This window comes from Papio anubis, chromosome X (assembly GCF_008728515.1).
Source record: "Papio anubis isolate 15944 chromosome X, Panubis1.0, whole genome shotgun sequence".
NCBI classification, from domain to species: Eukaryota; Metazoa; Chordata; class Mammalia; order Primates; family Cercopithecidae; genus Papio; species Papio anubis.
In genome coordinates, this window is record NC_044996.1 from 74,283,843 (window position 1) to 74,309,241 (window position 25,399).

The window sequence follows — 25,399 nt, forward strand, 5'->3', positions numbered from 1 at the left end:
TTATACCAGTCTTGACCCCAAGCAATTAGAACTATTCCAAAAGATTGCCTCATTTTTCTTAAACTTTTTATTATGGAAATTTTCAATTATGTGTGTGTGTGTGTGTGCGTGTGTGTGTGTATAAGAACATAATAAACTTGATGTACCTATCACCTTGCTTCATAATACTTGGCTAACCTTATTTCATATACATTCCTACACCCACCACTCACTGCCCTCTACCCAGATTATGCTGAAGCAAGTCCCAGACATCACATCATTTCATGTGTAAATATTTAAATATGTACCTCTAAAAAATACAGACTCTTTTTAAAAAACCAAAATACCATTTTCACACCTAAAACAATTATTCAATATCATCAAATATCCAGGCAGTATTCACTTTTTTTTTTTTTTTTGAGACGAAGTGTCGCTCTATCACCCAGGCTGGAATGCAGTGGCCGGATCTCAGCTCACTGCAAGCTCCGCCTCCCGGGTTCACGCCATTCTCCTGCCTCAGCCCCCCGAGTAGCTAGGACTACAGGCGCCCGCCACCTCACCCAGCTAGCTTTTTGTATTTTTTTTTAGTAGAGACGGGGTTTCACCGTGTTAGCCAGGATGGTCTCGATCTCCTGACCTCGTGATCCGCCCCTCTCGGCCTCCCAAAGTGCTGGAATTACAGGCTTGAGCCACCGCGCCCGGCCAGTATTCACATTTTTACAATTGTCTTATAACTGTTTACTAGTTTAACAGTTTTTTGTTTGACTTGGATCCAAATATGGCCTATGAATTGCAATTGCTTGAGACTGTATCTTGTACATATAAAGCATTTTTAGAAATTAATAAGACAGAGTACTAGAGAAAGGGACTCGGCTGGGCATGACTGCTCATGCCTGCAATCCCAAAACTTCGGGAGGCTGAGAAGGGCGGATCGCTTGAGTCCAGGAGTTTGACACCAGCCTGTGCAATATGGCAAAATCCTGTCTCTACAAAAAAATACAAAAATTAGCTGGGCATGGTGGTGCATGCCTGTGGTCTCAGCTACTCAGGAAGCTGAGGTGGGAAGATCACTTGAGCCTGGGAGGTCGAGGCTGCAGTAAGCAGTGTTCATGCCACTGCAATGCACCATGTGTGACGGAGTAGGATCCTGTCTCAAAAAAAAAAAAATAGAGAAAGGAGTTCATGCACTTATGAAATCATAATTGTAGCAAAGAATCCAAAAATATACCAACATACACATTATAATACTATCAAATAATAGTCATTTATTTAAATTATCAGGTTTTAGTGTCTGACACACAGTAATCTAAAAAGCTCTTATTCCTAGAAAAAAAGTCCCACGCAACTTGCTAACCAAAAAAAGGAGTTCATTTTATGGCAGTCATGCTGTTCACTAGTGCAAACCTTTTTTTAAACAACCATTCCACTTTTCTAGGCCAGCTAATGCTGTCATTGCCAGGAAGAAAATTAATTCTACATAGCAAAAATAAAGCTCTTTCTAGGAATCTGTGGCATTTGATGGCTACCTGCAGGGAATGGTGATCAACAGTCCATAGGTCAAGTCTGAGGTTTGATAAAAAAGAAAAAATGATTAAATATTAATTTAATAGCTTTAAATAAGTAAACAGAATAGTGGAGGGTGTAAGGGGAAGTGGGGATGGTTAATGGGTACAAAGAAAAAGAATGAATAGGACCTAGTATTTGATAGCACAACAGTGTGACTATAGTCAATCATAATTTAATTGTACATTTAAAAGTAACAGAGTATAACTGAATTGTTTATAACACAAAGGATAAATGCTTGAAGGGATGGATACCCCATTTTCCATGATGTGATTATTATGCATTGTATGTTTGTATCAAAACATCTCATGTACCCTATAAATATACACACCTACTATATACTCACAAAAATTAAAAATTAAAAAAATAGATAAACGTATACACGGTGAAAAAAAGAAAACAAAATACCTAATATAATCTAATTTTTCTATATAAAGTGCTTACATTTTGGGCTTTGCTGGTATCAAACAATTCAGGTGATCAGTTCATGGGGAAGTGTCAGTAATATGGGAAAGGTATAGAGAAAGTAGGAAAAAATCTTTTTGCTTCAGCTGAATGTAATCTATGGGCAAACAGAAATAGAAGGGAAAATTTGATTTTTCAAATGCCGAAATCATAAGTTCAATACTTATGTAAATTGCAGATAGTTTAAAAAACTCTTCAAACGATCATAAGAACTCTTTCTATTCATTTCTTAAAATATAATGCAGGGCCAGGTACAGTGGCTCATGCCTGTAATCCTAGCACTTTAGGAGGCCCAGGTGGGTGGATCGAGGTCAGGAGTTCAAGACCAGCCTGGCCAACATAGTAAAACTCTGTCTCTACTAAAAATACAAAAATTAGCCAGGCATGGTGGCACACACCTGTAGTCCCAGCTATTAGGGAGGCTAAGGCAGGAAAATCGCTTGAACCCAGGAGGCAGAGGTTGCAGTAAGCCAAGATGGTCCCATTGTACTCCAGCCTGGGCAACAGAGTGAGACTTGTCTCAAAATATAAATTACATATATATTTCATATATTTCTATATTATATTAATATACATTTATATATTTATATATAACATATTTTTTATATATATATATATATATGTATAATGCAGACTAAATTGAGAGAAGACCAATGCTACTTAGTCAAAAAAAAAAAGTGAATGTAGTGACTCCACCTAGGCTAAAGTTATTTCTAACTGGGCTAAGAGGTTGTAAAAGGGATAATATGGAAGTAATTAGAAGAATCAGCTTAACAGACTTAAAAAAAAATTGTAACTGGCATAGGCATTGCTTGTCTCATGAAGAAGGTTATTTCTGAATTGCCCCAAAATAGTTGGTTCTTAAATTAAATAGAAACCTTGAATGCTTCTTTTTGCTTTCATTTGCTTGGCAACCTCCCTCCTTTTCTTTTTAAATTAATCTAAAAAAGAATAATAGAAGCTTTAGCTTTGAGTGCATCCCAGTTAGAAAGAATGGAGGCTAAACTGAAGCAGAAATCATAGAATGCAGACAAGGTAATATTGAACTGAAGATGGCTCTGTATACCATACATTTTGTTATAACAATGTTCTGCCCTTAATATTAATATATGAGGTGAGGTGATTACTATGTACATTTTAAGTAATGTTCTTAATAGTGGGGATAAGCTTATACTAGTCCACACTTCTTTTTTTTTTTTTTTTTTTTTTGAGACGGAGTCTTGCTCTGTAGCCCGGGCTGGAGTGCATTGGCCAGATCTCTGCTCACTGCAAGCTCCGCCTCCCGGGTTTACGCCATTCTCCTGCCTCAGCCTCCGGAGTAGCTGGGACTACAGGCGCCTGCCACCTCGCCCGGCTAGTTTTTTGTATTTTTAGTAGAGACGGGGTTTCACCGTGTTAGCCAGGATGGTCTCGATCTCCTGACCTCGTGATCCGCCCGTCTCGGCCTCCCAAAGTGCTGGGATTACAGGCTTGAGCCACCGCGCCCGGCCTCCACACTTCTTTATTTAGCTCTGTGACTAACCATATGTATCATTAAGACACCTAGCGCTAGGGCAGCCAAAGTACCAAATCTATGACTTTGATCTCATGAAAACTCATCACATATCTTTTTTTCTTTCTTTCTTTTTTTTTTTTTTTTTTTTTTTTATTTTGAGATGAAGTCTTGACCTGTCGCACAGGCTGGAGTGCAGTAGCTGGCACAATCTCAGCTCACTGCAACCTCTGCCTCTCAGGTTCAAGCGATTCTCCTGCCTCAGCCTCCCGAGTAGCTGGGACTCCAGGCATGCGGCACTACACCTGGCTAATTTTTGCATTTTTAGTAGAGATAGGGTTTCACCATGTTGGCCAGGCTGGTCTTGAATTCCTGACCTCAGGCGATCTGCCCACCTAGGCCTCCCAAAGTGCTGGGATTACAGGTGCGAGTCAGTGTGCCTGGCCATCATCACATATCTTTATGGTTAACAAATCTACTGTGCTATACTGGGAAGTCTATAAATATGAGTGCAAATTAATAAGCCAAAACATCTGAATGTGACTGAATTTAAAAAACTGTGGTATACATTTTCTAAGATTTGTAGCCTAAAATTAACACTTGTATACAATATTAAGTAACTTGTGAACATTTTTACCACAAGCAAAGAGAACAATGTAATTCTAAACAAACTTATTTTTGGCCTGGTGCTTGGTCTGGGTATAGTAATAATGAAACTTTTAAATATTCTAGTTGTCAGTTTTAGGCATAGCTTTAGAAGAAAATTTATGGGCCGGGTGTGGTGGCTTACGCCTGTAATCCCAGCACTTTGGGAGCCCGAGGTGGGTGGATCACCTGAGGTCAGGAGTTTGAGATCAGCCTGGTCAACATGGTGAAACCCCGTCTCTACTGAAAATACAAAAATTAGCCGGGCGTGGTGGTACGCGCCTGTAGTCCCATCTACTCGGGAGGCTGAGGCAGAAGGATCACTTAAACCCAGGAGGCAGAGGTTGCAGTGAGTTGAGATCGCGCCACTCCACTCCAGCCTGGGCGACAGAGCAAGACTCAGTCTCAAAAAAAAAAAAAAAATTATGTTCCTTTAAATCCAACACAACCATGATCTATAAAATATAGTAATCTCGTGTATTTCTTTCTGCCATTGTTTTTACGAATTTCATAGATATACAAATGTGATCATGAGGTAAACAAGAGAGGAACTTTATCTAAGGGAACAAAACACTAACAAAAACTGGCTTCCGGGACATCAGGGTTGTCCCACACATTACTGAAAATGAAAATTTTTATGAGGCCTTATACCAAGAATCATAAACATAGTTACAAAACATGTAAGAGAACAAAAAAGATGGAGTTCCCAAACTAGCACATAAAATAACAAGCTTCAAGAGTGTCTCACCTTCTTCCCGTCTTAAATTCCGTTCAATGTTTGCTACACAGGAAGCACAAGTCATGCCAGTGACCTGTATGTAACACTTAGATGAAGTCTTTGCTTCCTCCTTGTCTTGAACTGGTATCATCCCTTTAGTATAAAATTCATTAGTTGAAGTCAAAAGTGGCATTTCCGATGAAGGCTGAGCTATTACTACCAACGGCTCATTAGTGTCTGTGGAAAGGGAAAGATTCTTTTCATTTGCAGTATTGATCATTCAACTGCATCATTGCCTCACTCACAATCCATACCTCCAGGCACTGACAATCTATTCTTTTAAAACCAGCAAGTTCCTACTATCCATTAGCATTAAGTTATCTCTACACTTCTCTGCAGTGACTTCCTATGTCAATACTTCCCATCCCAATTCCCAGGAAAATCTGAGTTACCTGAATAAACAAAACTTTTTTTCTTCTAGCCATTATCTCTACTCCCAATCACAGAGAGAGAGTAGTTTGTTAATGGATAGTTCTTATTTTTATAATGAAATTTGACCATCATGTTGATGATCGGCATACTGGCATCGAAGCAATTCACAATATATTAAGTGGAACAAAAAGCAATTTGCAAAAACAGCACTGCAGTGTGCTGATATTTAAAAAAAATTTTTAGTGTATGCATAGATGAAAACATGCATAAGAAAGGCTGAGGGGTTACATACCAAACTATTAACAGTGGCAGGAATAGAACCACAGACAGATGAATAAATTTCCTCTATCTATACTTCTATATTTTTTGAATTTTTAACATACATATATAATATTTAAAAATTTTTAAATGTCTGTGGACAGTGGTAGAAGAGGCAAGGAATAAGTCAGCAAAAAGTCTATTTTGCACAATGGAGTATTCGGAGAATATTTATGGACTGTGGAAGCTCATATCATCCCAGAAGCTCCCCTGAAGTCTCTGAAATTCTGCTATTTTGTTTTAGTTTATCCACTGCAGTATTAATTACCTCCCAAGAAAGGAGAAATTATTCTAACACATCCCTGCACCTGAAAAAAAAAAAAAAAAAGCCAAAGATTTTCTCCTCCCTCATAGAGGAAAGGAAGAAAAGAGCAAATTTCCACTAGCCTATCTAATTTGTTCATTCTTGTCCTTAGACAAAACACCAGCTCATGTCTATTTAGCTAGGACACAAAGGAACCCCTGCACAGAAGAGTTGGTTTGCAGGATGTTGAAGATGAGCATATTTGGAAGAAACTTTAACAAAAGCCTGACCATTTCCCTACAGAAGAATGTAGACTTCTCAAATAAGTATATTAACGCCTCTTAAATCTGAATGCATATACAATCACCTGGGGGAGCTTGTTAAAATGCAGGTTCTGGCTCAGTACATCTAAGGTGGGGTCTGAGATTCTCCATTTCCACCAAGCTCTGAGGTGATGGCAGTGCTGCCAGCCTAGGTCTGAGTATAGCAAAGGACACTTAAAAAAAATTTTTCAACTTTTATTTTAGATTCAGGGGGTATGTGTACAAGTCTGTCACATGGGAACACCGCATGACACTGAGGTTTGGATTTTGGATGATTCCAGCAAAGGACACTTTGAACAGTACAGTGTTCCTTAATTAGCCCATCTCCGGTCTTAATTGAATCACTTTAGAAAGATACTGATTCAGATTGTGAGAACATTATTTAGAACATAGACTGTGAAATTTACCAAATAGTACTGCTGTTACATTTTTTAAAAAACCAAAGAAAAACAAAAAGGAGGCTCAGTAGCCAAAAAGAAATCGCTTTGGTTTTGAATAAAACCATTATTTTAATCCAACCAGAAGGTTCCTTCATTCTCTCATAATTACTATTGAGATTTAATTATGAACTTGGACAATGAAAATAAAGTTTCTTCTGCCCATCACTTTACCTGTTGTTCCAGAGCAATTTCATTATTTTAGGTACCAGAGGTAACCTGGAATACCGTCTGCAATTTTCACACTCTGGGAGTACAGTGTTATATTAAAATAAGTCATAGAGGTAGTCTCTTTTAGCTACCTTAGCATGACCTCTAAACAAAGATCCATAAAATTGTATCCTTTAGCTCTGTGAGTGTGGCAAGCAAAAAAGCAAAGGCTTCTCCATCCTCCACAGAGACAACAAGGGTGTTAAAAGGTCACAATGAATAAAATGCCTGGTTTCTTTTAATTAATTTTTCTACAGGCTGTAACAACACTACTTAAACTTTTAAATAAATTCAAAGGAAAGTTGATTTTCCCGCACTTGAGGCAACAATTACAAACTATTCCAAATATTTCAAGAAAGGATTTCCAATCTGATACTCAAAACTGATGTGAAGTTCAGCCTCTGGTGTAATGTGAAGAATAAATAAATAATCTAAAAATGGCTTTAAAATAATTATAAACATCATGTCTGCAGCTTACTCTCAAATAGTTCAGAAAAAAATGTATGTATGTGTGTGTATATATATAAATGTATATCTATCTATTAAGAGAGAATGATAAGCGATGTAAAATATTAACTGTGGAACCTGCATGAAATTGGTAAACAGGAATTCTCTACTACTTCTTGAAGTTTTTTGTAAGCTTGAAATTAGTTAAAAATAAAAAGTCACAGCCGGGCCTGGTGGCTCACGCCTGTAATCCCAGCACTTCGGGAGGCCAAGGCGGGTGGATCACAAGGTCAGGAGTTCGAGACCAGCCTGGCTAACATGGTGAAACCCCGTCTCTACTAAAAAAAAACCACAAAAATTAGCCGAGCATGGTGGCGTGAGCCTGTAATCTCAGCTACTCGGGAGGCTGAGGCAGGAGAATCGCTTGAACCCAGGAGGCAGAGGTTGCAGTGAGCCAAGATTGTGCCACTGCACTCCAGCCTGCGTGACAGAGCAAGACTCCTTCTCAAAACAAACAAACAAACAAAAATAAAAAGGCACAAAAAGGAAGGAATTTAATCAAGTATTTAGATTGCTTTAATTGGTTAGTGATTACTTCATATATTATGCCTTTTTACTTTAAGGAAATGATGATATAGATAGTCAGGATAAAAGGCATCTCCCATTTTTCTATCTCTCTCTTTTTTTTTTTTTTTTTTTTTTTTGAGATTTAATTTTTTTCTTTTTTTCCCCAGCTATTGCGGTGGCGCAATCTCGGCTTACTGCAACCTCCGCCTCCCAGGTTCAAGTGTTTCTCCTGCCTCAGCCTCCCTCCCAAGTAGCTGGGATTACAGGCGCCCACCACCACGCCCAGCTAATTTTTGCATTTTTAGTAGAGACGGGGTTTCACCATGTTGGCCAGGCTGGTCTTGAACTCCTGACCTCAGGTGATCCACCCGCCTCGGCCTCCCAAAGTTGTGAGATTACAGGTGTGAGCCACTGCGTCTGGCCTCTCAGGACCTCTTTTAAGATTTATAGCTCACCTAGGACTAGTATGATACAAAGGCAAAATGTGTCAATCCTTCTGTATGAGAATGGGTTGCAGAGGTAGACTGTGAGACCTGGATCAGCACTGACACTTACACTTTAAAAAATGGGTAGTTACAATTCCGGTGAAATCTTAAACTCTAATCTCTAGCAGAATCACAGAATGCAATCATTTCATATCAACCTTTTGTCCCGATAATATGGGTCACTGTAGTTAAGCTCTATCAATTATTTTATGATGACATTCACTATGCCAAGGTTTTTTACCTACCCATCATGGCCATTAGTATGTATGTTATAAGCCCTAACAGATGCAGGGCATATAACTGGCTCCTGGTAATCATTTGTTGAATAATTGATTCCCGGGGCCCTTAACAATAGTAGGTTGAGGTAAAAGACATTGCTAAAAGTTACTGAGGCCAGGCATGGTGGCCCAAACCTGTAATCCCAGCACTTTGGGAGGCCAAGGTGGGTGGACTGCTTGAGCCCAGGAGTTTGAGAACAGCCTAGGCAACAAAGTGAGACTCCATCTCTACAAAAAATACAAAAAAATTAGCCAGGTGTGGTGGTACATGCCTATAGTCCCAGCTACTCAAGAGGCTTAGGTGGGAAGATAGCTTAAGCCCTGAAGTCAAGGCTGCAGTGAGCCGTGATCATGCCACTGCACTCTAGCCTGGGCAACAGAGCAAGATTGTGTCTCAAAAAAAAAAAAAAAAAAAAAGTTAGTGAACATGCTGCAGTCATAGTTCCTAAGGAGTAGGTAGATGCTATACATGGTGCCAGAGAATGTTCAAATACTCCTGAATTCCATTTACTAGTTTGATCATCTAAGGTAATTAAAAAGTTGCTTTTACTCTGCTCACATCTGTTATATAAACCCTCATAAAATGCTAGCTATTTTGGCTGGGTGTGGTGGCTCACACCTGTAATCCCAGCATTTTGGAAGGCCGAGGCAGGCGGATCACCTGAGGTCAGGAGCTCAAGACCAGCCTGGCCAACATGGCGAAACCCCGTCTCTACTAAAAATACAAAAATAGGGCATGGTGGCATGCACCTGTAATCCCAGCAACTCGGGAGGTTGATGCAAGAGAATTGCTTGAACCTGGGAGGCAGAGGTTGCAGTGAGCCGAGATCACGCCATTGCACTCCAGCCTGGGCAACAGAGTGTCAACTGTCTCCAATAATAACAATAATAATAATAATAATAAAATGCTAGCTATTTTAGCTATCCATATTGTGTTAAATCTAAGCACAGAAATGGGCAGTTTCTCCTGTATCTTTGAGTCTTCATTCTGAAGGCTCCCATGTCATGTAAAACTATGATCAAACAAATTTATATGCCTTTTCTCCTAAAAAAAAAAAAAAAGCTATTTTAAATTATAATATTTAATATTATACAGTCATGAGTCACTTAAATGATGGGAATATGTTCTGAAAAATGCTTTAGGCAATTTCATCATTGTGTGAACATCACAGAGTGTACTTACACAAAGCTAGATGCTCTTTGTATTTATATATATTTTTTCAGATGGAACACCAAATGTCCCAGCACCATTAATGAATATCATTTCTCCTGCTTGATCTGCTATGCCAATATCAAATGCCTTATATGAGGTTTCTATATATGCTCCATTATAATCTTATGGGACCACCATCGTCTATGTGGTCCATCGTTGATCGAAATGTTGTTATGACTGATATTATTATTGTCTTCAGTCAAATTTCTGGACTTGTTTATGTAAACAAAGTTATTATAGATTTAACTTAGAGATTTAAAGGTCAATGCATCACATTATGTAGATCAGTGTTCTCAAATTTTAATGTGCAAATGGATTACCTGGAAAGCTCATTAAAATTAAAATGGAGAATTTGATTTACTGGGTCTGCAGTAGGGCCAGAGTCTGATTTCTAACAAGGTCCCAGGTGCTGCTGGTCTGTGAACCACACTTGTAAAAATGTAAGTCGCAAAAATATAAACCCAACTGAATAGAAAAAATTCTGTTTTTGAGTCCCATCTGAAAGTTTATGATGCCCTTGCTTACTGTAATGACAGATACCATATGTGAACATGAAAAATATTTCAGTTTTATACCATGTGATATAAGATGATTATATTTGGGTTCCTATATGTCAGAGGCATAGGAATATTACAATGTAAGTAACTTGTTTTGGTGATACTGATATAAACTAATTTATGTGGTGTTCATTATTGACAACATAATACCTTATGCATATCAAAGTATTTTAATTTAATAGAAGCTCTGAGAAATAATCCAACATTATGAAGTAGTGAAATGTGAATCAATATAATTTCAAACACTGTCATTTTCAAAAATTTTAAAAAATGTAAGTGGGCCAGACACGGTGGCTCACGCCTGTAATCCCAGCACTCTGGGAGGCCAAGGCAGGCAGATCACCAGAGGTCAGGAGTTCGAGACCAGACTTACCAACACGGTGAAACCCTGTCTCTACTAAAAATACAAAAAAATCAGCTGGGCATGGTGTCGCGCACCTGTAACCCCAGCTACTTGGGAGACTGAGGCAGGAGAATCACTCGAACCCGGGGCGCAGAGGTTGTAGTGAGCCAAGATCGCGCCATTGCACTTCAGCCTGGGTGACAGAGCAAGACTCTGTCTCAAAAAGAAGGAAAAAAAAAAATTAAGTGGTGATAGGTAAAACAAAAATTTGCTGAAACTAATTTTAGTTATTTTTATGACTCCCTGATATAACTGCACTTATTTCCAACTTAAATTTTTCTTCTGGTTTCATAATTATTTCCTTTTGCAATTATGGATTTCCTATACTTTGTTCAGGCTTTTGGTACTAGAGTCTCTTTAACATTTTAGTGTTCTATATGAATTTTCTAATAGAGAACTATGTATCTCATTTTTAGAGCAAAAGAATCTAAAGGCCAGGCATGGTGGCTCACACCTGTAATTCCAACACTTTGGGAGGCAGAGGCCAGTGGATCACGAGGTCAGGAGTTCGAGACCAGCCTGACCAAGATGGTGAAACCCCATCTCCACTAAATATACAAAAATTAGCCAGGCATGGTGTCAGACACCTATAATCCCAGCTACTCAGGAGGCTGAGGCAGGAGAATTGTTTGAACCTGGGAGGCGGAGGTTGCAGTGAGCCGAGATCATGCCATTGCACTCTAGCCTGGACGACAGAACAAGATTCCGTCTCAAAAACAAAACAAAACAAAAAACAAAAAAAGAATCTATTTTTTAAGATTAGATTCTAATCTAAAATCTGTTTTTTTTTTAAAGACAGGGTCTTGTTCTGTCACCCAGGCTGGAGTACAGTGACATGATCACGGCTCACTGCAGCCTTGACTTCCAGGCTTAAGCGATCCTCCCATCTTAGCCTCCTGAGTAGCTGGGACTATAGGTGTGTGTCACCATGCCCAGCTGATTTTTGTATTTTTTGTAGGGACGGGGTTTCATCATGTTACACAGGCTGGTCTCGAACTTCTGCGCTCAAGTGGTCTGCCTGCCTCAGCCTCCAAAAGTGCTAGGATTACAGGTGTGAGCCACCGTACCTGGCCAGATTCTGAGAATTTCAGATGGTAATGTAAAATGGCACAGCTACTTTGAAAAACAGTCTGGCAGTCCCTCAAAAAGTTTAGTTGCCATAGGACCCAGCAATTCCACTCCTAGGTATATACCCAGGAGAAATAAAAACATATGTTCATACAAAAATTTGAACTCAAATTGTTCATAGCAGTATTATACATAATAGGCAAGAGAGTGGAGACAATCCAAATTCCCATCAACTGGTGAATGAAGAAACAAAAATGTGATATATCCATACAATGGAATAACATTCAGCAATAAAAAGGAATGATGTTCTAATACATACTACAACATGGATGGACCTTGAAAACATTATGCTGAATAAAAGAATCCAGGCACAAAAGGACAAATGTTGTATGATTCCACTTAAATGAGGTACCTAGAATAGTCAAATTCAGAGACACAAAGTAGAACAGTTGTTATCAGGAGCTTGGGGAGGGGAAGAAGAAATGGGCAATGACTGCTAATGGGCATGTGATTTCTTTTGGGAGTGATAAAAAAGTTCTAAAATTATATAGTGATGATGGCTGGAAAACTCTGTAAATATACTAACAACCACTGGGTTGTGTACCTTAAATGGGCAAATTTTATGGTACGTGAACTATGTGTCAATTTTTAAAAGTGAGAATTCTCACTCATAGGTGGGAATTGAACAATGAGAACACTTGGACACAGGAAGGGGAACATCACACACTGGGGCCTGTCGTGGGGTGCGGGGAGCGGGGAGGGATAGCATTAGGAGATATACCTAATGTAAATGATGAGTTAATGGGTGCAGCACACCAACATGGCACATGTATACATATGCAACAAACCTGCACACCTTGCACATGTACCCTAGAACTTAAAGTATAATTTAAAAAGTGAGAATTCTATAATTTCTACCATTTGTCATCAATACAAAAGTTAAGAACTAAAAATTAATAATGGTATACCTCTGAGTCCTCTCTCACTGACATTAATCTACCATAACAATTTAGACATGTGTTTAGTAAAATCTTTTACTCAGCTTCAGGGAGTCTAAAAAGGGAATATTACTATTTGATATCTTTCATTCTAATCAGGATAGCAAAGATTAATTATATTGTCTAGAAATTGGTGGTAAAACTTTTCAATTGTTATTTCAAGCAAAAAATTTCATCTGGGCATTTTCCAGTTTAATTCAAGGCCAGGTTCAATTCTGGTTCAAAAGAACAATTTCACATAATTAAATTCCATTGAATACACAGTTTTTGTTTCAATTCAAAGGTAAGAGCTGTCAAGAAATACGAAAACTTTGTGACGGCTCTGGAGTCAGTTTAATTTGAATGCCTAAATATAAAATTATAGTTAAAATCCTATTACTTATTTCAATTACTTTGTTTTTAAAAGAGCACTGGTTTTCCCCATTATATAAATACATAGCTACATACATACATTCTTATTGTAAAAACAACTTATAAACCCAGGAAAGCACAATGGAAACAAAAATCACATTTATCCTACCACCCAAAGATAATCACTGTTAAAATTCTGGTTCATGTCCTACCAGGAATCTTATTCATATACATAAACAATATATACATGGTATAAATTCAGATACATTTCTTTATAAAATGTTGATCACAGTATATATATAGCTTTTCAGCTTTTTTTTTTCATTTGACAAAATATCTCAGACAGCTTCCTGTGGCATTAATTATCTTTAATGCCATAATGTTTTATGACTTCATAGCATGTCATCATGAGTTATTTATAGTTGTACCATGAGTTATTTATTGTTTCCAGTTTTTAAATATCATAAGCAATAATACAAACATCCTTATGCATCTTTGTATACACTGTTGGCTACCTCCATAGGACTTATTTGCAAAAGTGGAATTACAGTGCCTAAGAATCATCTCTCATTGATAAATTCCTAAAGCAGCGCAAAATGGAAGTAAAAGAACATTAGGGTAATCAAAGAAAAAATGATAATTACCTGACAAGGTAGCATCAAATCCCATGTCTTCTATTGCTCCTCTCAAGGTTTCTGGAGAGGTTAGTAAAGGATCATACTCAACAGTCCCATTGCTATTTGCAAGGGAGACTCGTATGGATTTTACACCTGGCTTTTTTGATATGACACCCTCAATAGACTGCACACAGGAATTACAAGTCATGCCATCAATGTTTATCACAGTTTCTTGTGTCAGAGGCTGGCTAACTACATTCAAATGAGTCTTCTGAAGAGATGAGCTGGAGGGAGAGTTTGAGGTACTCTCAACTTCACTTGCGATACTAACTCTATATTGCCCCGGTGATACAGCCTCTATTGCTTTTCTCAGGGATTCTGGAGTGACTGAGCTTGCATTATACTTCACAATGGCAGACCTATTCTCTAGAGAAACTACTATGCTGCTTACATATTGGAGTGCAGATAAAGTACTTTCAATATTTGACACACATGATTTACAATGCATGCCATCAATGATGAAAGTGGCTGTTGAATTATTGGTATATGATGGGCTCCTTTGCTGTGAACCTTCTGAGGATTTAACTGGTGTGTTCTTTAGACGTTCTACATCAATAGCTCCCAATTTGAGGTACTTGGGCTGCTTTTTGACAAATGCTGGAAAGCCCATAGCTTCAATCTGCTTTTTCATTTCTTCTACTGAGATAAGATGAGGTTGATAAACAATGGTAGCTTCTTGATTGTCCAGGGAGACTAGTTAATAAAAAGAAACATAATTAATTTAGTTATTCCTGGGCTACTTCAGAAAACATCCTGTTTTCTAAATAACCACAAATAATTGTTTCTTTCTCATTCTTGTCATCATCTTTTCTTAATTTTTTTTTTCTTTTCAGAAAATGTTATTGGCATAGACTAGAAACAAGTAAGAGATAGGACCACTGTAGCTATGGTCTCCAAGTTTCTCCATGCCTGAGTAAAATATATTAGAGGTAAAGAGTACGCTAGTCATGTTGTGTTAAGAACCCTGAATTCCACGAATTGCCAACCCAGCTGCCTTTTCTTCAGTTCAAGGTTTATGTAACCTTTAATTATAATCATTACTTTCCTGACATTAATCCTGGGAATATGCTGTACCTCAATGATACAGCAAGCACTCTAGTCCCATGGATTCAAAACTCATGCTTAAGAAGAAAGGAAAAAGTTAAAAGAGCAAAACAGACACCTAAGCCTTACAAAACAATCAAACAACACCAGACACATTACCTTTAATTCGCTGAACACCTTGCAGTTTCCCAATCTTTCCTTCAATGGTGCTAGTACATGAATGGCAGGTCATCCCTTCCACTTTCATCTTCAGCATGACTTCACCAGCTTGAGCCATACTATGATCTTCACAAGCTCCTGACTTTTTCTCCAGTGTTCCAGTATCTAAACTGAGATCTGGAACTAGCTCTTTTATCTGATTGGCATTCACTATAGAAGGGATTATTGTCACTGCTACAGCTCTTTGCTGAGGGTAAATTTTAATGTGTGTCACACCCTTGGTCTTGAGCAATGTGCTTTGGATATGGTCCCATGGCAAAGCCAGTGAAGCCGTAACAGTCAGAAACAAGGTGTCAGTTAAAACAGGGAGAGGGTCAGGATTATGGAGAACAGCATCAAAGCCCATGTCATCAATAGCTTCCTGTAGGGTCTTTGGAGTCTGTAGTTTAGGGTCATAAATAATAGTTGCATTTTTTTCTTCCAGTGATACCTTTTGGAAGGAAATTCCAAAAGTCAGTTTAATTAAATTCTATCACATAGGATTTAAAATATCAATCATCACACCACATTCAAGAAGAGTGAGACAACTCAGTCTAATGGAGTTTCCCTATTAGTTTTCATTTTTACCCTTCTTGTTAGAAAGAAACATAAAATGTCTTGTGTACCTACAAGAATGGTAAAGTTATATATGCAGACGTATGTGACTATGGTACCTATCAGGCATTTGAAACATGTATACTGACAAACACACCCTAGAATTTCACAACAGAGTACAAACTACTCTTTCCTTCCACCTCCTTTCATAAATTACTCCAACACTTCAAACTCTACCAACTGAAAAGGTTATACATGAAACAGGATCAGCTCCAGAAAAACAAAAGGTAATATGAAGTTTAATCTTTTAAAATGTTCAATTTCCTAAAAATATGTATAACTATTATATATCATTTTTAAAAAATAAAAATAATGTTCAATTAGGATAACTTTGTTGGCAAGAAAAAGTATAAACATGCCAGTTTATGAGTGAAGGCAGTATTCATAGGATTTTATAGCATATACTCCTATATCCCCCTAAGTCACTAGAGCATACTATTAATTTTGTTCAAAATAAGAACATCTTTATTGTTTTGCCCAATTAGATGATAAAACAATTATTATATTCTTAAAGCTTAGTTACTGCATATAATTTAACTACTGTCATGACTGCATCTCTTTGGCTGACATCTTACAAAGATTCATGATGAAGATACATACACACACACACACACAGACACACACACAAATACCCGGTTGGGAGTCAAAACATTTAAATTCCAGCATCAATTCTCCACTTATTAGCTAACCACACTTATTAGTTCTACCATCTGAACAATGAGAAAATATGTCCTATTATCTTCCAGGGCTATTATAAGGATCATATGAGTAAATAGATAGGAAAGTTCTTTGTAACAGCAGTGAATTTATAAAATTAAACATTGAGCAACTACTATTTATTGAGCACTTATTATGTGTGTCAGGAACTGGGATTCTCAGGATACAAAGCTGAACATGTCACAGGAACAATAGGACAGAGAATACAGAAAAGGGATACCCATTCATCCCTGGGAATAGGGGTCAGAAAAGTCTTCTTAGGAGAGATAATACCTAAGTGTTAAAGGACAAACAGGAATCAGCAAGGATATATGAGGCAGGGAATTTCAGACGAATGGAAACAAAAAAGTAGAGAAAGGTAAGAGGCTTGAGAATTCAGCAACTGCTCTATTATGGGGTTCTATATGCCAATTATGGTTGTGATTTATCCTATAGGTAACAGAAAGCCATGGAAAAGTTAAGCAGAGAATTATGTGATTAGATTTTCATTTTAGAGAACGATCATTGTGGAGGCAATGTGGAAGATGACAGTGGAATAGGGTGGAGTGATACAGGAGGGAGGACTATCAGCTAGGAGGCTACTGCAACAGTAGTGCAATAGAGGGTCTGAATTAAGACATGAATATTGGGGACAAAGAGAAAAGAGGCAGCTCCAAGATATATTTAGGAGGATAGGGCCTCCTAACAAGATGTATAGGGTAAAGGAGGTAACTTGAATGACTTAAAGGTATCTGGTTTGGGTCAGTGGATAGATAGATGGTGGTGCCATTAACTGATATCAGAAAGAGAGGAGGAAATCAGGAAGAAATTAAGAAGTTAAAGTGGAGGGAAAGGAGAGATGATAAATTCAGTGCTGGACCTATTGATTTTTGAGATGGCAGTAGGATATTAATATTCAAAAAGCAGTTAAATATGGGTGTTATTAATTTCTAGTGAAAAGCCTTGCTCTATAAAATAAAAACTCAAAGATATAAGTAATTCAGCATAGAAAATATCTCTTAAAATTGTCTACAATAGTTAGTTAAATCTTTCACTTATTTTAATGAACATATTTTTATTTCTTCCTTTAGCTTGATAATTGATGACTGTGTATTTGGGTGAAAATGTAAAATGTACCCATGGCATGGAAAGTTTCTAAGACTCTGATAATTCTACTTGGCTAGTTGGTTCTTAGGGATGGAGGAAATCACTAGCATAAATGATCCAAAACAGAAGTGGAGAAATAATTTATATTTGGTTTTGGATTATACTATATAACATTTTCCATGAAAAAAAAACGCAGAATAGTCAAACCACGTATAGTTGAGATATATACTACTGAAAGAGATGCAATATAACAGTAGCCACCATCAAATGAAGGCTTTTGTGTCCTTGTGTTTTTAGAGGGCCTCTTTTAAACTTTAATTTCACTCTTCTGAAGTGATTTTAGGATTGAGAAAATGACTGTAAATAATTTAAACTTTCTGACTAAAGGGGAAGATGGAGAACAGAACAGTGGTTTCCAGGGGTTAGAGGTAGGGAAAATGGTAGCAAGAGGGAGTTTTTTAGGGGTAACAGGGCTGCACTATGTCCTGATTGTGTTGGTGTTAAACAAATCTATACATGTGTTAACATTCACAAAACTAAAACAAAAAATTCATAGAACTATATACCCAAAAAAGTCTATTTTACCAGATGATTATTTTTTAAACAAAAAAAAATTATTAAATAAGATTAAAAATTCAGTTCCTCGGTTGCACTAGCCAAATTTCAAGTGCTCATTGGACAATGTGGTTAGCCCTACCAGACAGGGCGGATACACAGTATTTCCATCATCACAGACCATTCTTGGGTGGTATAGCTTTAGGTACTACTATACTTTTTCTGATAAAGTACCAAGGTAAAGGATTCTTGCCCTTCAAATATGTTGTATCTGGCACATCTTAAACAAGACCTGGTTCCCCTGTACCCACCCGCTCCCCAAAAATATCAATTTACCAACATAGCCAGTCAGAAATTGTTCTCATTTTAAAAGCAAAAATCACTTCGTCAGGCCAGGTGGCACACGCCTGTAATCCTAGCACTTTGGGATGCCAAGGTAGTTGGGCAGATAGCTTGAGCTCAGGAATTCCAGACCAGTCTGGGCAACATGGTGGAACCCTGTCTCTACAAAAAGTACAAAAATTACCCAGGCATGGTGGCACACTCCTGTAGTCCTAGCTACTCAAGGGGCTGAGGTGGGAGGATTGCCTGAGGCCGAACGTCAAGGCTGCAGTGAGCCAAAATCGTGCCACTGCACTCCAGCCTGGGTGACAGAGTGTGGCTCTGTCTCAAAAAAAAAAAAAAAAAAAAAATCACTTTGTCACTGGATGGTTTGCTATACTTTCTAACTGCTTTAGCCTATCTTTTATTTATAAAAGGCATCAGAAAACTATGCATAAAATTCTATACAAAAGAGAAGTCAGAGTACCCTATGCTACTTGCACGCTGCAGATGAGAAAACACTTCCTTTAGTAAATTCTATTTCTGTTTTAAAAACTGACCAACCACACTCAGCACAAACAAAAGTATCCGTCTTCAGGGTTAACAGCACTCAACTTTTCCTCTGAATGTTAGATAGCAAAGAGACTTTTCAAACCTAAGGTCTCAAAGGAAACAAATTCACAGTACAGCTCTGGGTGCTAAATCTTTGGGCAGGAAGTCAAAATGGTACTTATAGGCCAGGCACGGTGGCTCACACCTGTAATCCTAGCACTTTGGGAGGTTGAGGCGGGTGGATCACTTGAGATCACAGTTTGAGGCCAGCCTGGCCAACGCAGGGAAACCCGTCTCTACCAAAAATACAAAAATTAGCTGGGCGTGGTGGCGCATGCCTGTAATCCCAGCTACTCGAGAGGCTGGGCCAGGAGAATCACTTGAACCCGGGAGGCGGAGGTTGCAGTGAGCCAAGATTGCGCCACTGCACTGCAGGCTTGGCGGCAAAGCAAGACTTCGTTTCAAAAAAAAAAAAAAAAAAAAAAAAGGTACTTACGTATTCAACAAATATTTAGTACATATTCAACAAATATTTACTGAATGCTCATTATGTGCCCGGCAGTATGCTAGCTGCTAGAGATACAATGGTGAGCATTTCCAGGCAAACTCCATACAGCTGGAAAGTGCTGGCGGCAGTCTGATTCTGGGTCTGTGCTGCTCTCCTTTCATACGTCCTCTAACCCCAACCCCTGCTCCAAAAATAATCTCCCTTCCCTGCCCTATCCCACCTTCCTCATTCCCCACATTGCTCCAATATTTCAACAGCTTGTCTTTTTCTCATAATCTTTTTTAGGAACCAAGGCTGTTATTTTTATTTTCAGAGGAACTATTTTTCCATTATATCAATCGTTCCTCTGGGCCAGAGTGGTGACTCATGCCTGTAATCCCAGCACTTTGGGAGGCCAAGGTGGGTGGATCACTTGAGACCAGGAGTTCAAGACCAGCCTGGCCAACATGGTGAAACCCCATCTCTACTAAAAATATAGAAATTATCTGGGCATGGTGGTGGGCGCCTGTAATCCCAGCTACTCAAGAGGCTGAGGCACAAGAATCGCTTGAACCCGGAGGCGGAGGTCGCGCCACTGCACTCCAGCCTGGGCAAGAGAGTAAAACTCTGTCTCAGGAAACAAAAAAAAAAGTTCCTCTGAAAATAAATGTAACAGCCTACAAATTATAAATATAGCTTATAGGAAAGACTGACGATGGAGGACTATTCTCTGTTATTTTGATGAAGGCAGTAGTGGGAGAGAAAAAAGTAAAATATACCAAACGTACTGTGTGGCCTTCATAGTATTAATGGTGGTGTAGAGTGCTGTCACAGGGATTGCAAAGATCCTTTATTTTAATCTTTGTGGTGTTCTGTGTCTCTTGAAATGTCAAACATGAAATTCAGGCACAATATACTTTATTTGCATATGATTTCTGTATAATTTGCATAAACCCACAAAGACTGTATCTTCTATTCTTAGGCAATATGAAAGCTAGAACCTTAAACAAATCACCCTACCTCTGAGGGCTTCAGTTTCCTGAGACTAGATAAAATAATCTTTTCAGTTCTAACTTTCTATAAAAACTAAAAAACTATGTTACTACCACTTCTTAGGTTGTCATCAGTACATGTTTTCTCTTCTGTATTCTTTCTTATTTGATAAGGAAAGGTGCTATAATCTGAAAGTGTCCCTCAAAAATTCATATGTTGAAATCCGAATTCCCAAGGTGATAATATTGGTGGGGGGGCCTCTGGGAGGTGATTAGATAATGAAGACAGAGCCCTCAAGACTGGGATTTGTGCCCTAATAAAAGAGGTCCGAGAGAGCTCCCCTGTCCCTTCAACCATGTGAGGACACAGGGAGAAGGTGTGCCATACATGAACCAGGAAGTCAATCCTCACCAGACACCAAATTTGCCAGCACCTTGATTTTGGACTTCCCAGCTTCCAGAATTGTGAGAAACACATTTCTGTTGTTTATAAGCCACCCACTTTATGGTATTTTCTTATAGGAGCCTGAACAGAATAAGACAAAGGTGATCCCGGTTCCTATATGAAGGCCAGGAAATTGAATAAATTGCCCAAGGAACCCAACAAGAAAATGAAAGAGCTAGGGTTCAAATGCAGGTGTATGTAACTCCAAAATCTACACTCTTTCCATCTATAAATGATTAGGCTAGACAATCTACAATTTCCTTGGAAAACTAAAATTCTATGTCTATGTTTGAGCAATGTATGGCTTATAAATAATCTGAACAGTATACAATATTTCTAGTGTTTGAACCAAATTTTAGTTGTTTTTTCCCCTCACATTTCACATATTCTCCCATGCTAGTTTAAATTTGAAATGGTTTTAAAACATATTTGAGTTTTTAACAGAACTGACAATCACAACATTCTAATATTTCTACATTTTTAAAAGTCACTATGGGAAAATAACTTAGCTCAAGTTTTAGCACATTGAAATTCCTTTTAATCCCCCAGGAATCAATTTATACACGATCATAATAAATTCAGGTTAGCATGCTGCTCAGTGTGGGAGTCTTCAGATAGTTTAAAGCTTACTTTCTTACACTTTCATATAACAACTCAACATAAAGGTAATAAGAGATTTTTCACAGCTTGAAAGGATTGTTATTTTATAGATGTGGAGACTGAAATCAGAAAAGTGAGATGATTAATCAATTATCCTGAATGTCTAATATGTTTGATTCACCACCCATAATATACTTTTGAATCAACTAAAAACTATTTATAATAAACAAAACGATCCTCATTTATAATACATACAGTCTCAATACAAATTACATTATGGTTTGTTGAAAAATAAAATGTGTTTACATTAATAGGGCAACACTCTATTTGATATTTCAATATAGAATATTGAAAATTAAAATATCATAAGAGGAAGCCATCAAGCTCCATTAACATTTATCCTATTTGAGTAACTTAAATAAAGGTTACCACTTTAAAACTTTTAAATCAGATTATAAACTAGAAAAAGACAATTCTTAAAAACTAAATAATAGTTCAAAATCAATCTAAAACTTCAAAAATCAAATATTTTAAGATGAAAAAGATGCAGATTCTGTTAGTTTTTATTACGTTGTAGCATTGCTTTTCACGAACTAAACTATCTTTAAACTGAGTACTTTGTCAGAATTCTCATTTCTAATATATTCTCATTCTCTCTCTCTCGCTTTCTTTCTCTCTCTTTTTAAAAGACAGGGTCTTGCTATGCTGCCTAGGCTGTTCTCAAACTCCTGTTCTCAAGCAATCCTCCCACCTTGGCCTCCCAAAATACTGGGATTACAGCATGAACCACTATGCCTGGCCATTTCTAATGTATTTTCACTTTGCTTCAAAAATTATACAACAAATGTATGATTGTTTGCTATAAAAATATAAATACAAAAATATACAAAAGAAATAGTGAAAGTCCCTCTTTACACCATTCCTTCACTGCTAATTTTTTTATCTTGGATTTGACCTTCCCCTGATCCTCAGAATAGAGTTCAACTAAATCAGAAACCTAATCCTCTTTGAAGTTGATTCTACATCTTCATAGATAAATGATTATTACCTGCTAATGTATAATAATAAAAATGCCTATGTTACCCTAATATAGTATTGGTGACAGAGCACCAGTTTGAAAAACAGAATATTCAATGCACTGTCATTTGCCACAGAAAAAGCTAAGAAGCCAAAAAAAGAGTCCCACATAGAAAGAAAAAATATTAGATGGGTCTCTATATATTGATGTGGAACAATATCTAAGATATATTTGCTAATTTAAAAAAAAAAGCAAGGTGCAGAATGATGTGCATAGTATGCTTCCATTTTTAGAAAAAGTGGACACACACACATCAAGTATATATACTGAGGTACATGTAAACAGTTTTGGCCAGGCACGGTGGTTCACGCCTGTAATCCCAGCACTTTGGGAGGCTGAGGCAGGCGGATCACCTGAGGTCAGGAGTTCGAGACCAGCCTGGTCAACATGGCACAAAACCCGTCTCTACTAAAAGTACAAAAATTAGCCAGGCATGGTGGCAGGCACCTGTAATCCCAGCTACTCAGGAGGCTGAGGCAGGACAATCACTTGAACTTGGGTGGCAGAGGTTGCAGTGAGCCGAGATCGCACCACTGCACTCTAGCCTGGGCGACAAGAGCGAGAGACTCCATCTCAAAAAATTAAAAAAAAAAAAATTTTTATATTAATAGTCTTTCTGGAAGGATACACATACATAGGACAACTGGTTTTCCTTGGGAGAGGAATTTTACTCTGTATATGTGTTACTTTTTCAATAATAAAAACACCAATTAATTGTAAGGGGAGTAACGAATGTATTTATTGATCCAAAGGAGGAATTTAGTAACTGCTAGCATTTATGTAGTCATTTTCATTTTATTTTATTTTATTTATTTATTTATTTATTGAGTTGGAGTCTTGCTCTGTTGCCCAGGCTGGAGTGCAGTGGCATGATCTCAGCTCACTGCAACCTCTGCCTCCAGGGTTCCAGCGATTACCCTGCCTTGGCCTCCTGAGTAGCTGGGATTATAGGCGCACGACACCACGCCCGGCTAAAGTTTTGTATTTTAAGTAGAGATGGGGTTTCAACATGTTGGTCAGGCTGGTCTCGAACTCCTGACCTCGTGATCCGTGATGTGGTCATTTTTCTAAAGGATAGTCTATATTAAGTGAATGGACTATAGCCTTTATCTAATCAAAGGGGAAAAGCACTTAAAAAGTTAGCATTGTAAGTTTCAGGGACAAACTAATTTGTTAATAAAGCATTAACCTTTGGAATCATTCAGTACTTATATCTTATTAAATTTGTTTTTACATTTCTACTTTCAAAAAGGCCAAACAACCCCAGAGAAAGATCTTCACATTATCTGCCTATTTTACTTTTCCTTTGAACAGACTACCGGGGTGATTAAATTAAACTTCAGGTTAATCCCTTTAAAGTCTACAGTCTTAACACTGGCAGGACAAACAAGAAGATTACATTTATGTACTGTATAACTTAGGACATAATTTCTAAAATGTATTTAAATTCTAAAGTTGCAAAGGCAAACAGTCATATTCTATTTATTCCAAAATTAGAGATTTCCTGACTATTCACTCTCTTTGAATTCTGTTAATTAAAGCTCTAATCTGTTCTGCTGTTGCATTTTCCAATAAAACAACTTACTCAATTTAATATCACAATTATATTACTTCATTCCAAACACTACCAAGAGCTCCTTGACTTAGTTGAAACACTCTTCTCTCCAAATCTGGTTTCTAAATGAACTGCATCTCAGGCTTAATTATAATCCTAGAAGTTATGATACAGAAATATTATTTTTTGTGTACATTTCTTTTTTAACTTTTATTTTAAGTTCAGGGGTACATGTGCAGGTTTGTGACATAGGTAAACTTGTATCATAGAGGTTTGTTGTACAGATTATTCTGTCACCCAGGTATTAAGCCTGGTTCCCATTAATTATTTGCAGAAATTTTAAGCTTTAACATTCTTTAAAAAGTAATCAATATTTATGTATGATCATGTTGAACTACATTCTGACTATAAATTATGTTTGGGCAAAGACAGTTTTCTATATGATGTCTAGAAAGAGAGGAATTCACACTTTGTGGTGTCTGAAACTTAAATTTGAAGGGCCTTCTTTAAAAAAAAGAATACAAAACCATAAACAACAAAATTTTGTACCAAAGAAAATATTCCAAGCGCATAACAAAAATCATAAGTTATATGGCCGGGTGCAGTGGTTCACACCTGTAATCCCAGCACTCCGGAAGGCGGAGGGGGGCGGATCATCTGAGTTTGAGACTAGCCTGGCCAACATGGTGAAACCCCGTCTCTACTAAAAATACAAAAATTAGCCGGGCATGGTGCCGCGTGCCTGTAATGCCAGCTACTCAGGAGGCTGAGACAGGAGAATTGCTTGAACCCAGGAGGGCGAAGGTTGCAGTGAGCCGAGATCGCACCATCGCATTCCAGTTCAGACGACAGAGCAAGACTCTGTCTCAAAAAAAAAAAAAAAAAAATTTAAATCACGAGTTATAAGTTTTTAAAGCTAACAAATATCATAAAAATCCATAACAAAAACATTTTTATTAATAATGCCTGATATACCTCTCTGATACTTTCTTTTCCTATATTTTTGGCTGTATATTCTTTAGTGCTTCATTCGACTTTATAAAATCACTTGTATATAAAGAAAATAAAAAGTTAAATATTTTCTCTAGATAAAATTTTTTTAAATTAATGATAGTTTAGAAATGTTCCTTTCAACATAACAACTAGGCATTGATAAATTTTTAGAGCTGCTGTCAAATTTGAGAAAAGAGTTTCTTTCATATATGAGCTGTAAGATTTCAGGGCATTTCAAATTTACTTGTGAAGTGACTAATCTTACATATTCTTTGAACTGGTAACATTCAT

General features: G+C 37.6%; 1 protein-coding gene across 6 annotated transcripts in view; it reads right to left on the reverse strand.

Moving 5' to 3' along the window:
- ATP7A (ATPase copper transporting alpha) overlaps positions 1-25,399 on the reverse strand; it is a 145,294-nt gene that overhangs the window by 47,844 nt on the left and 72,051 nt on the right. For all 6 annotated transcript variants that reach the window (XM_031660425.1, XM_031660421.1, XM_031660423.1 and 3 more), the window contains 3 exons: positions 15,074-15,563; positions 13,838-14,563; positions 4,893-5,099 (listed from right to left, as the gene is read on the reverse strand). In XM_031660425.1, coding sequence (XP_031516285.1) covers positions 4,893-5,099; positions 13,838-14,563; positions 15,074-15,563 — 1,423 coding nt within the window. The remainder of the gene's footprint in view (positions 1-4,892; positions 5,100-13,837; positions 14,564-15,073; positions 15,564-25,399) is intronic.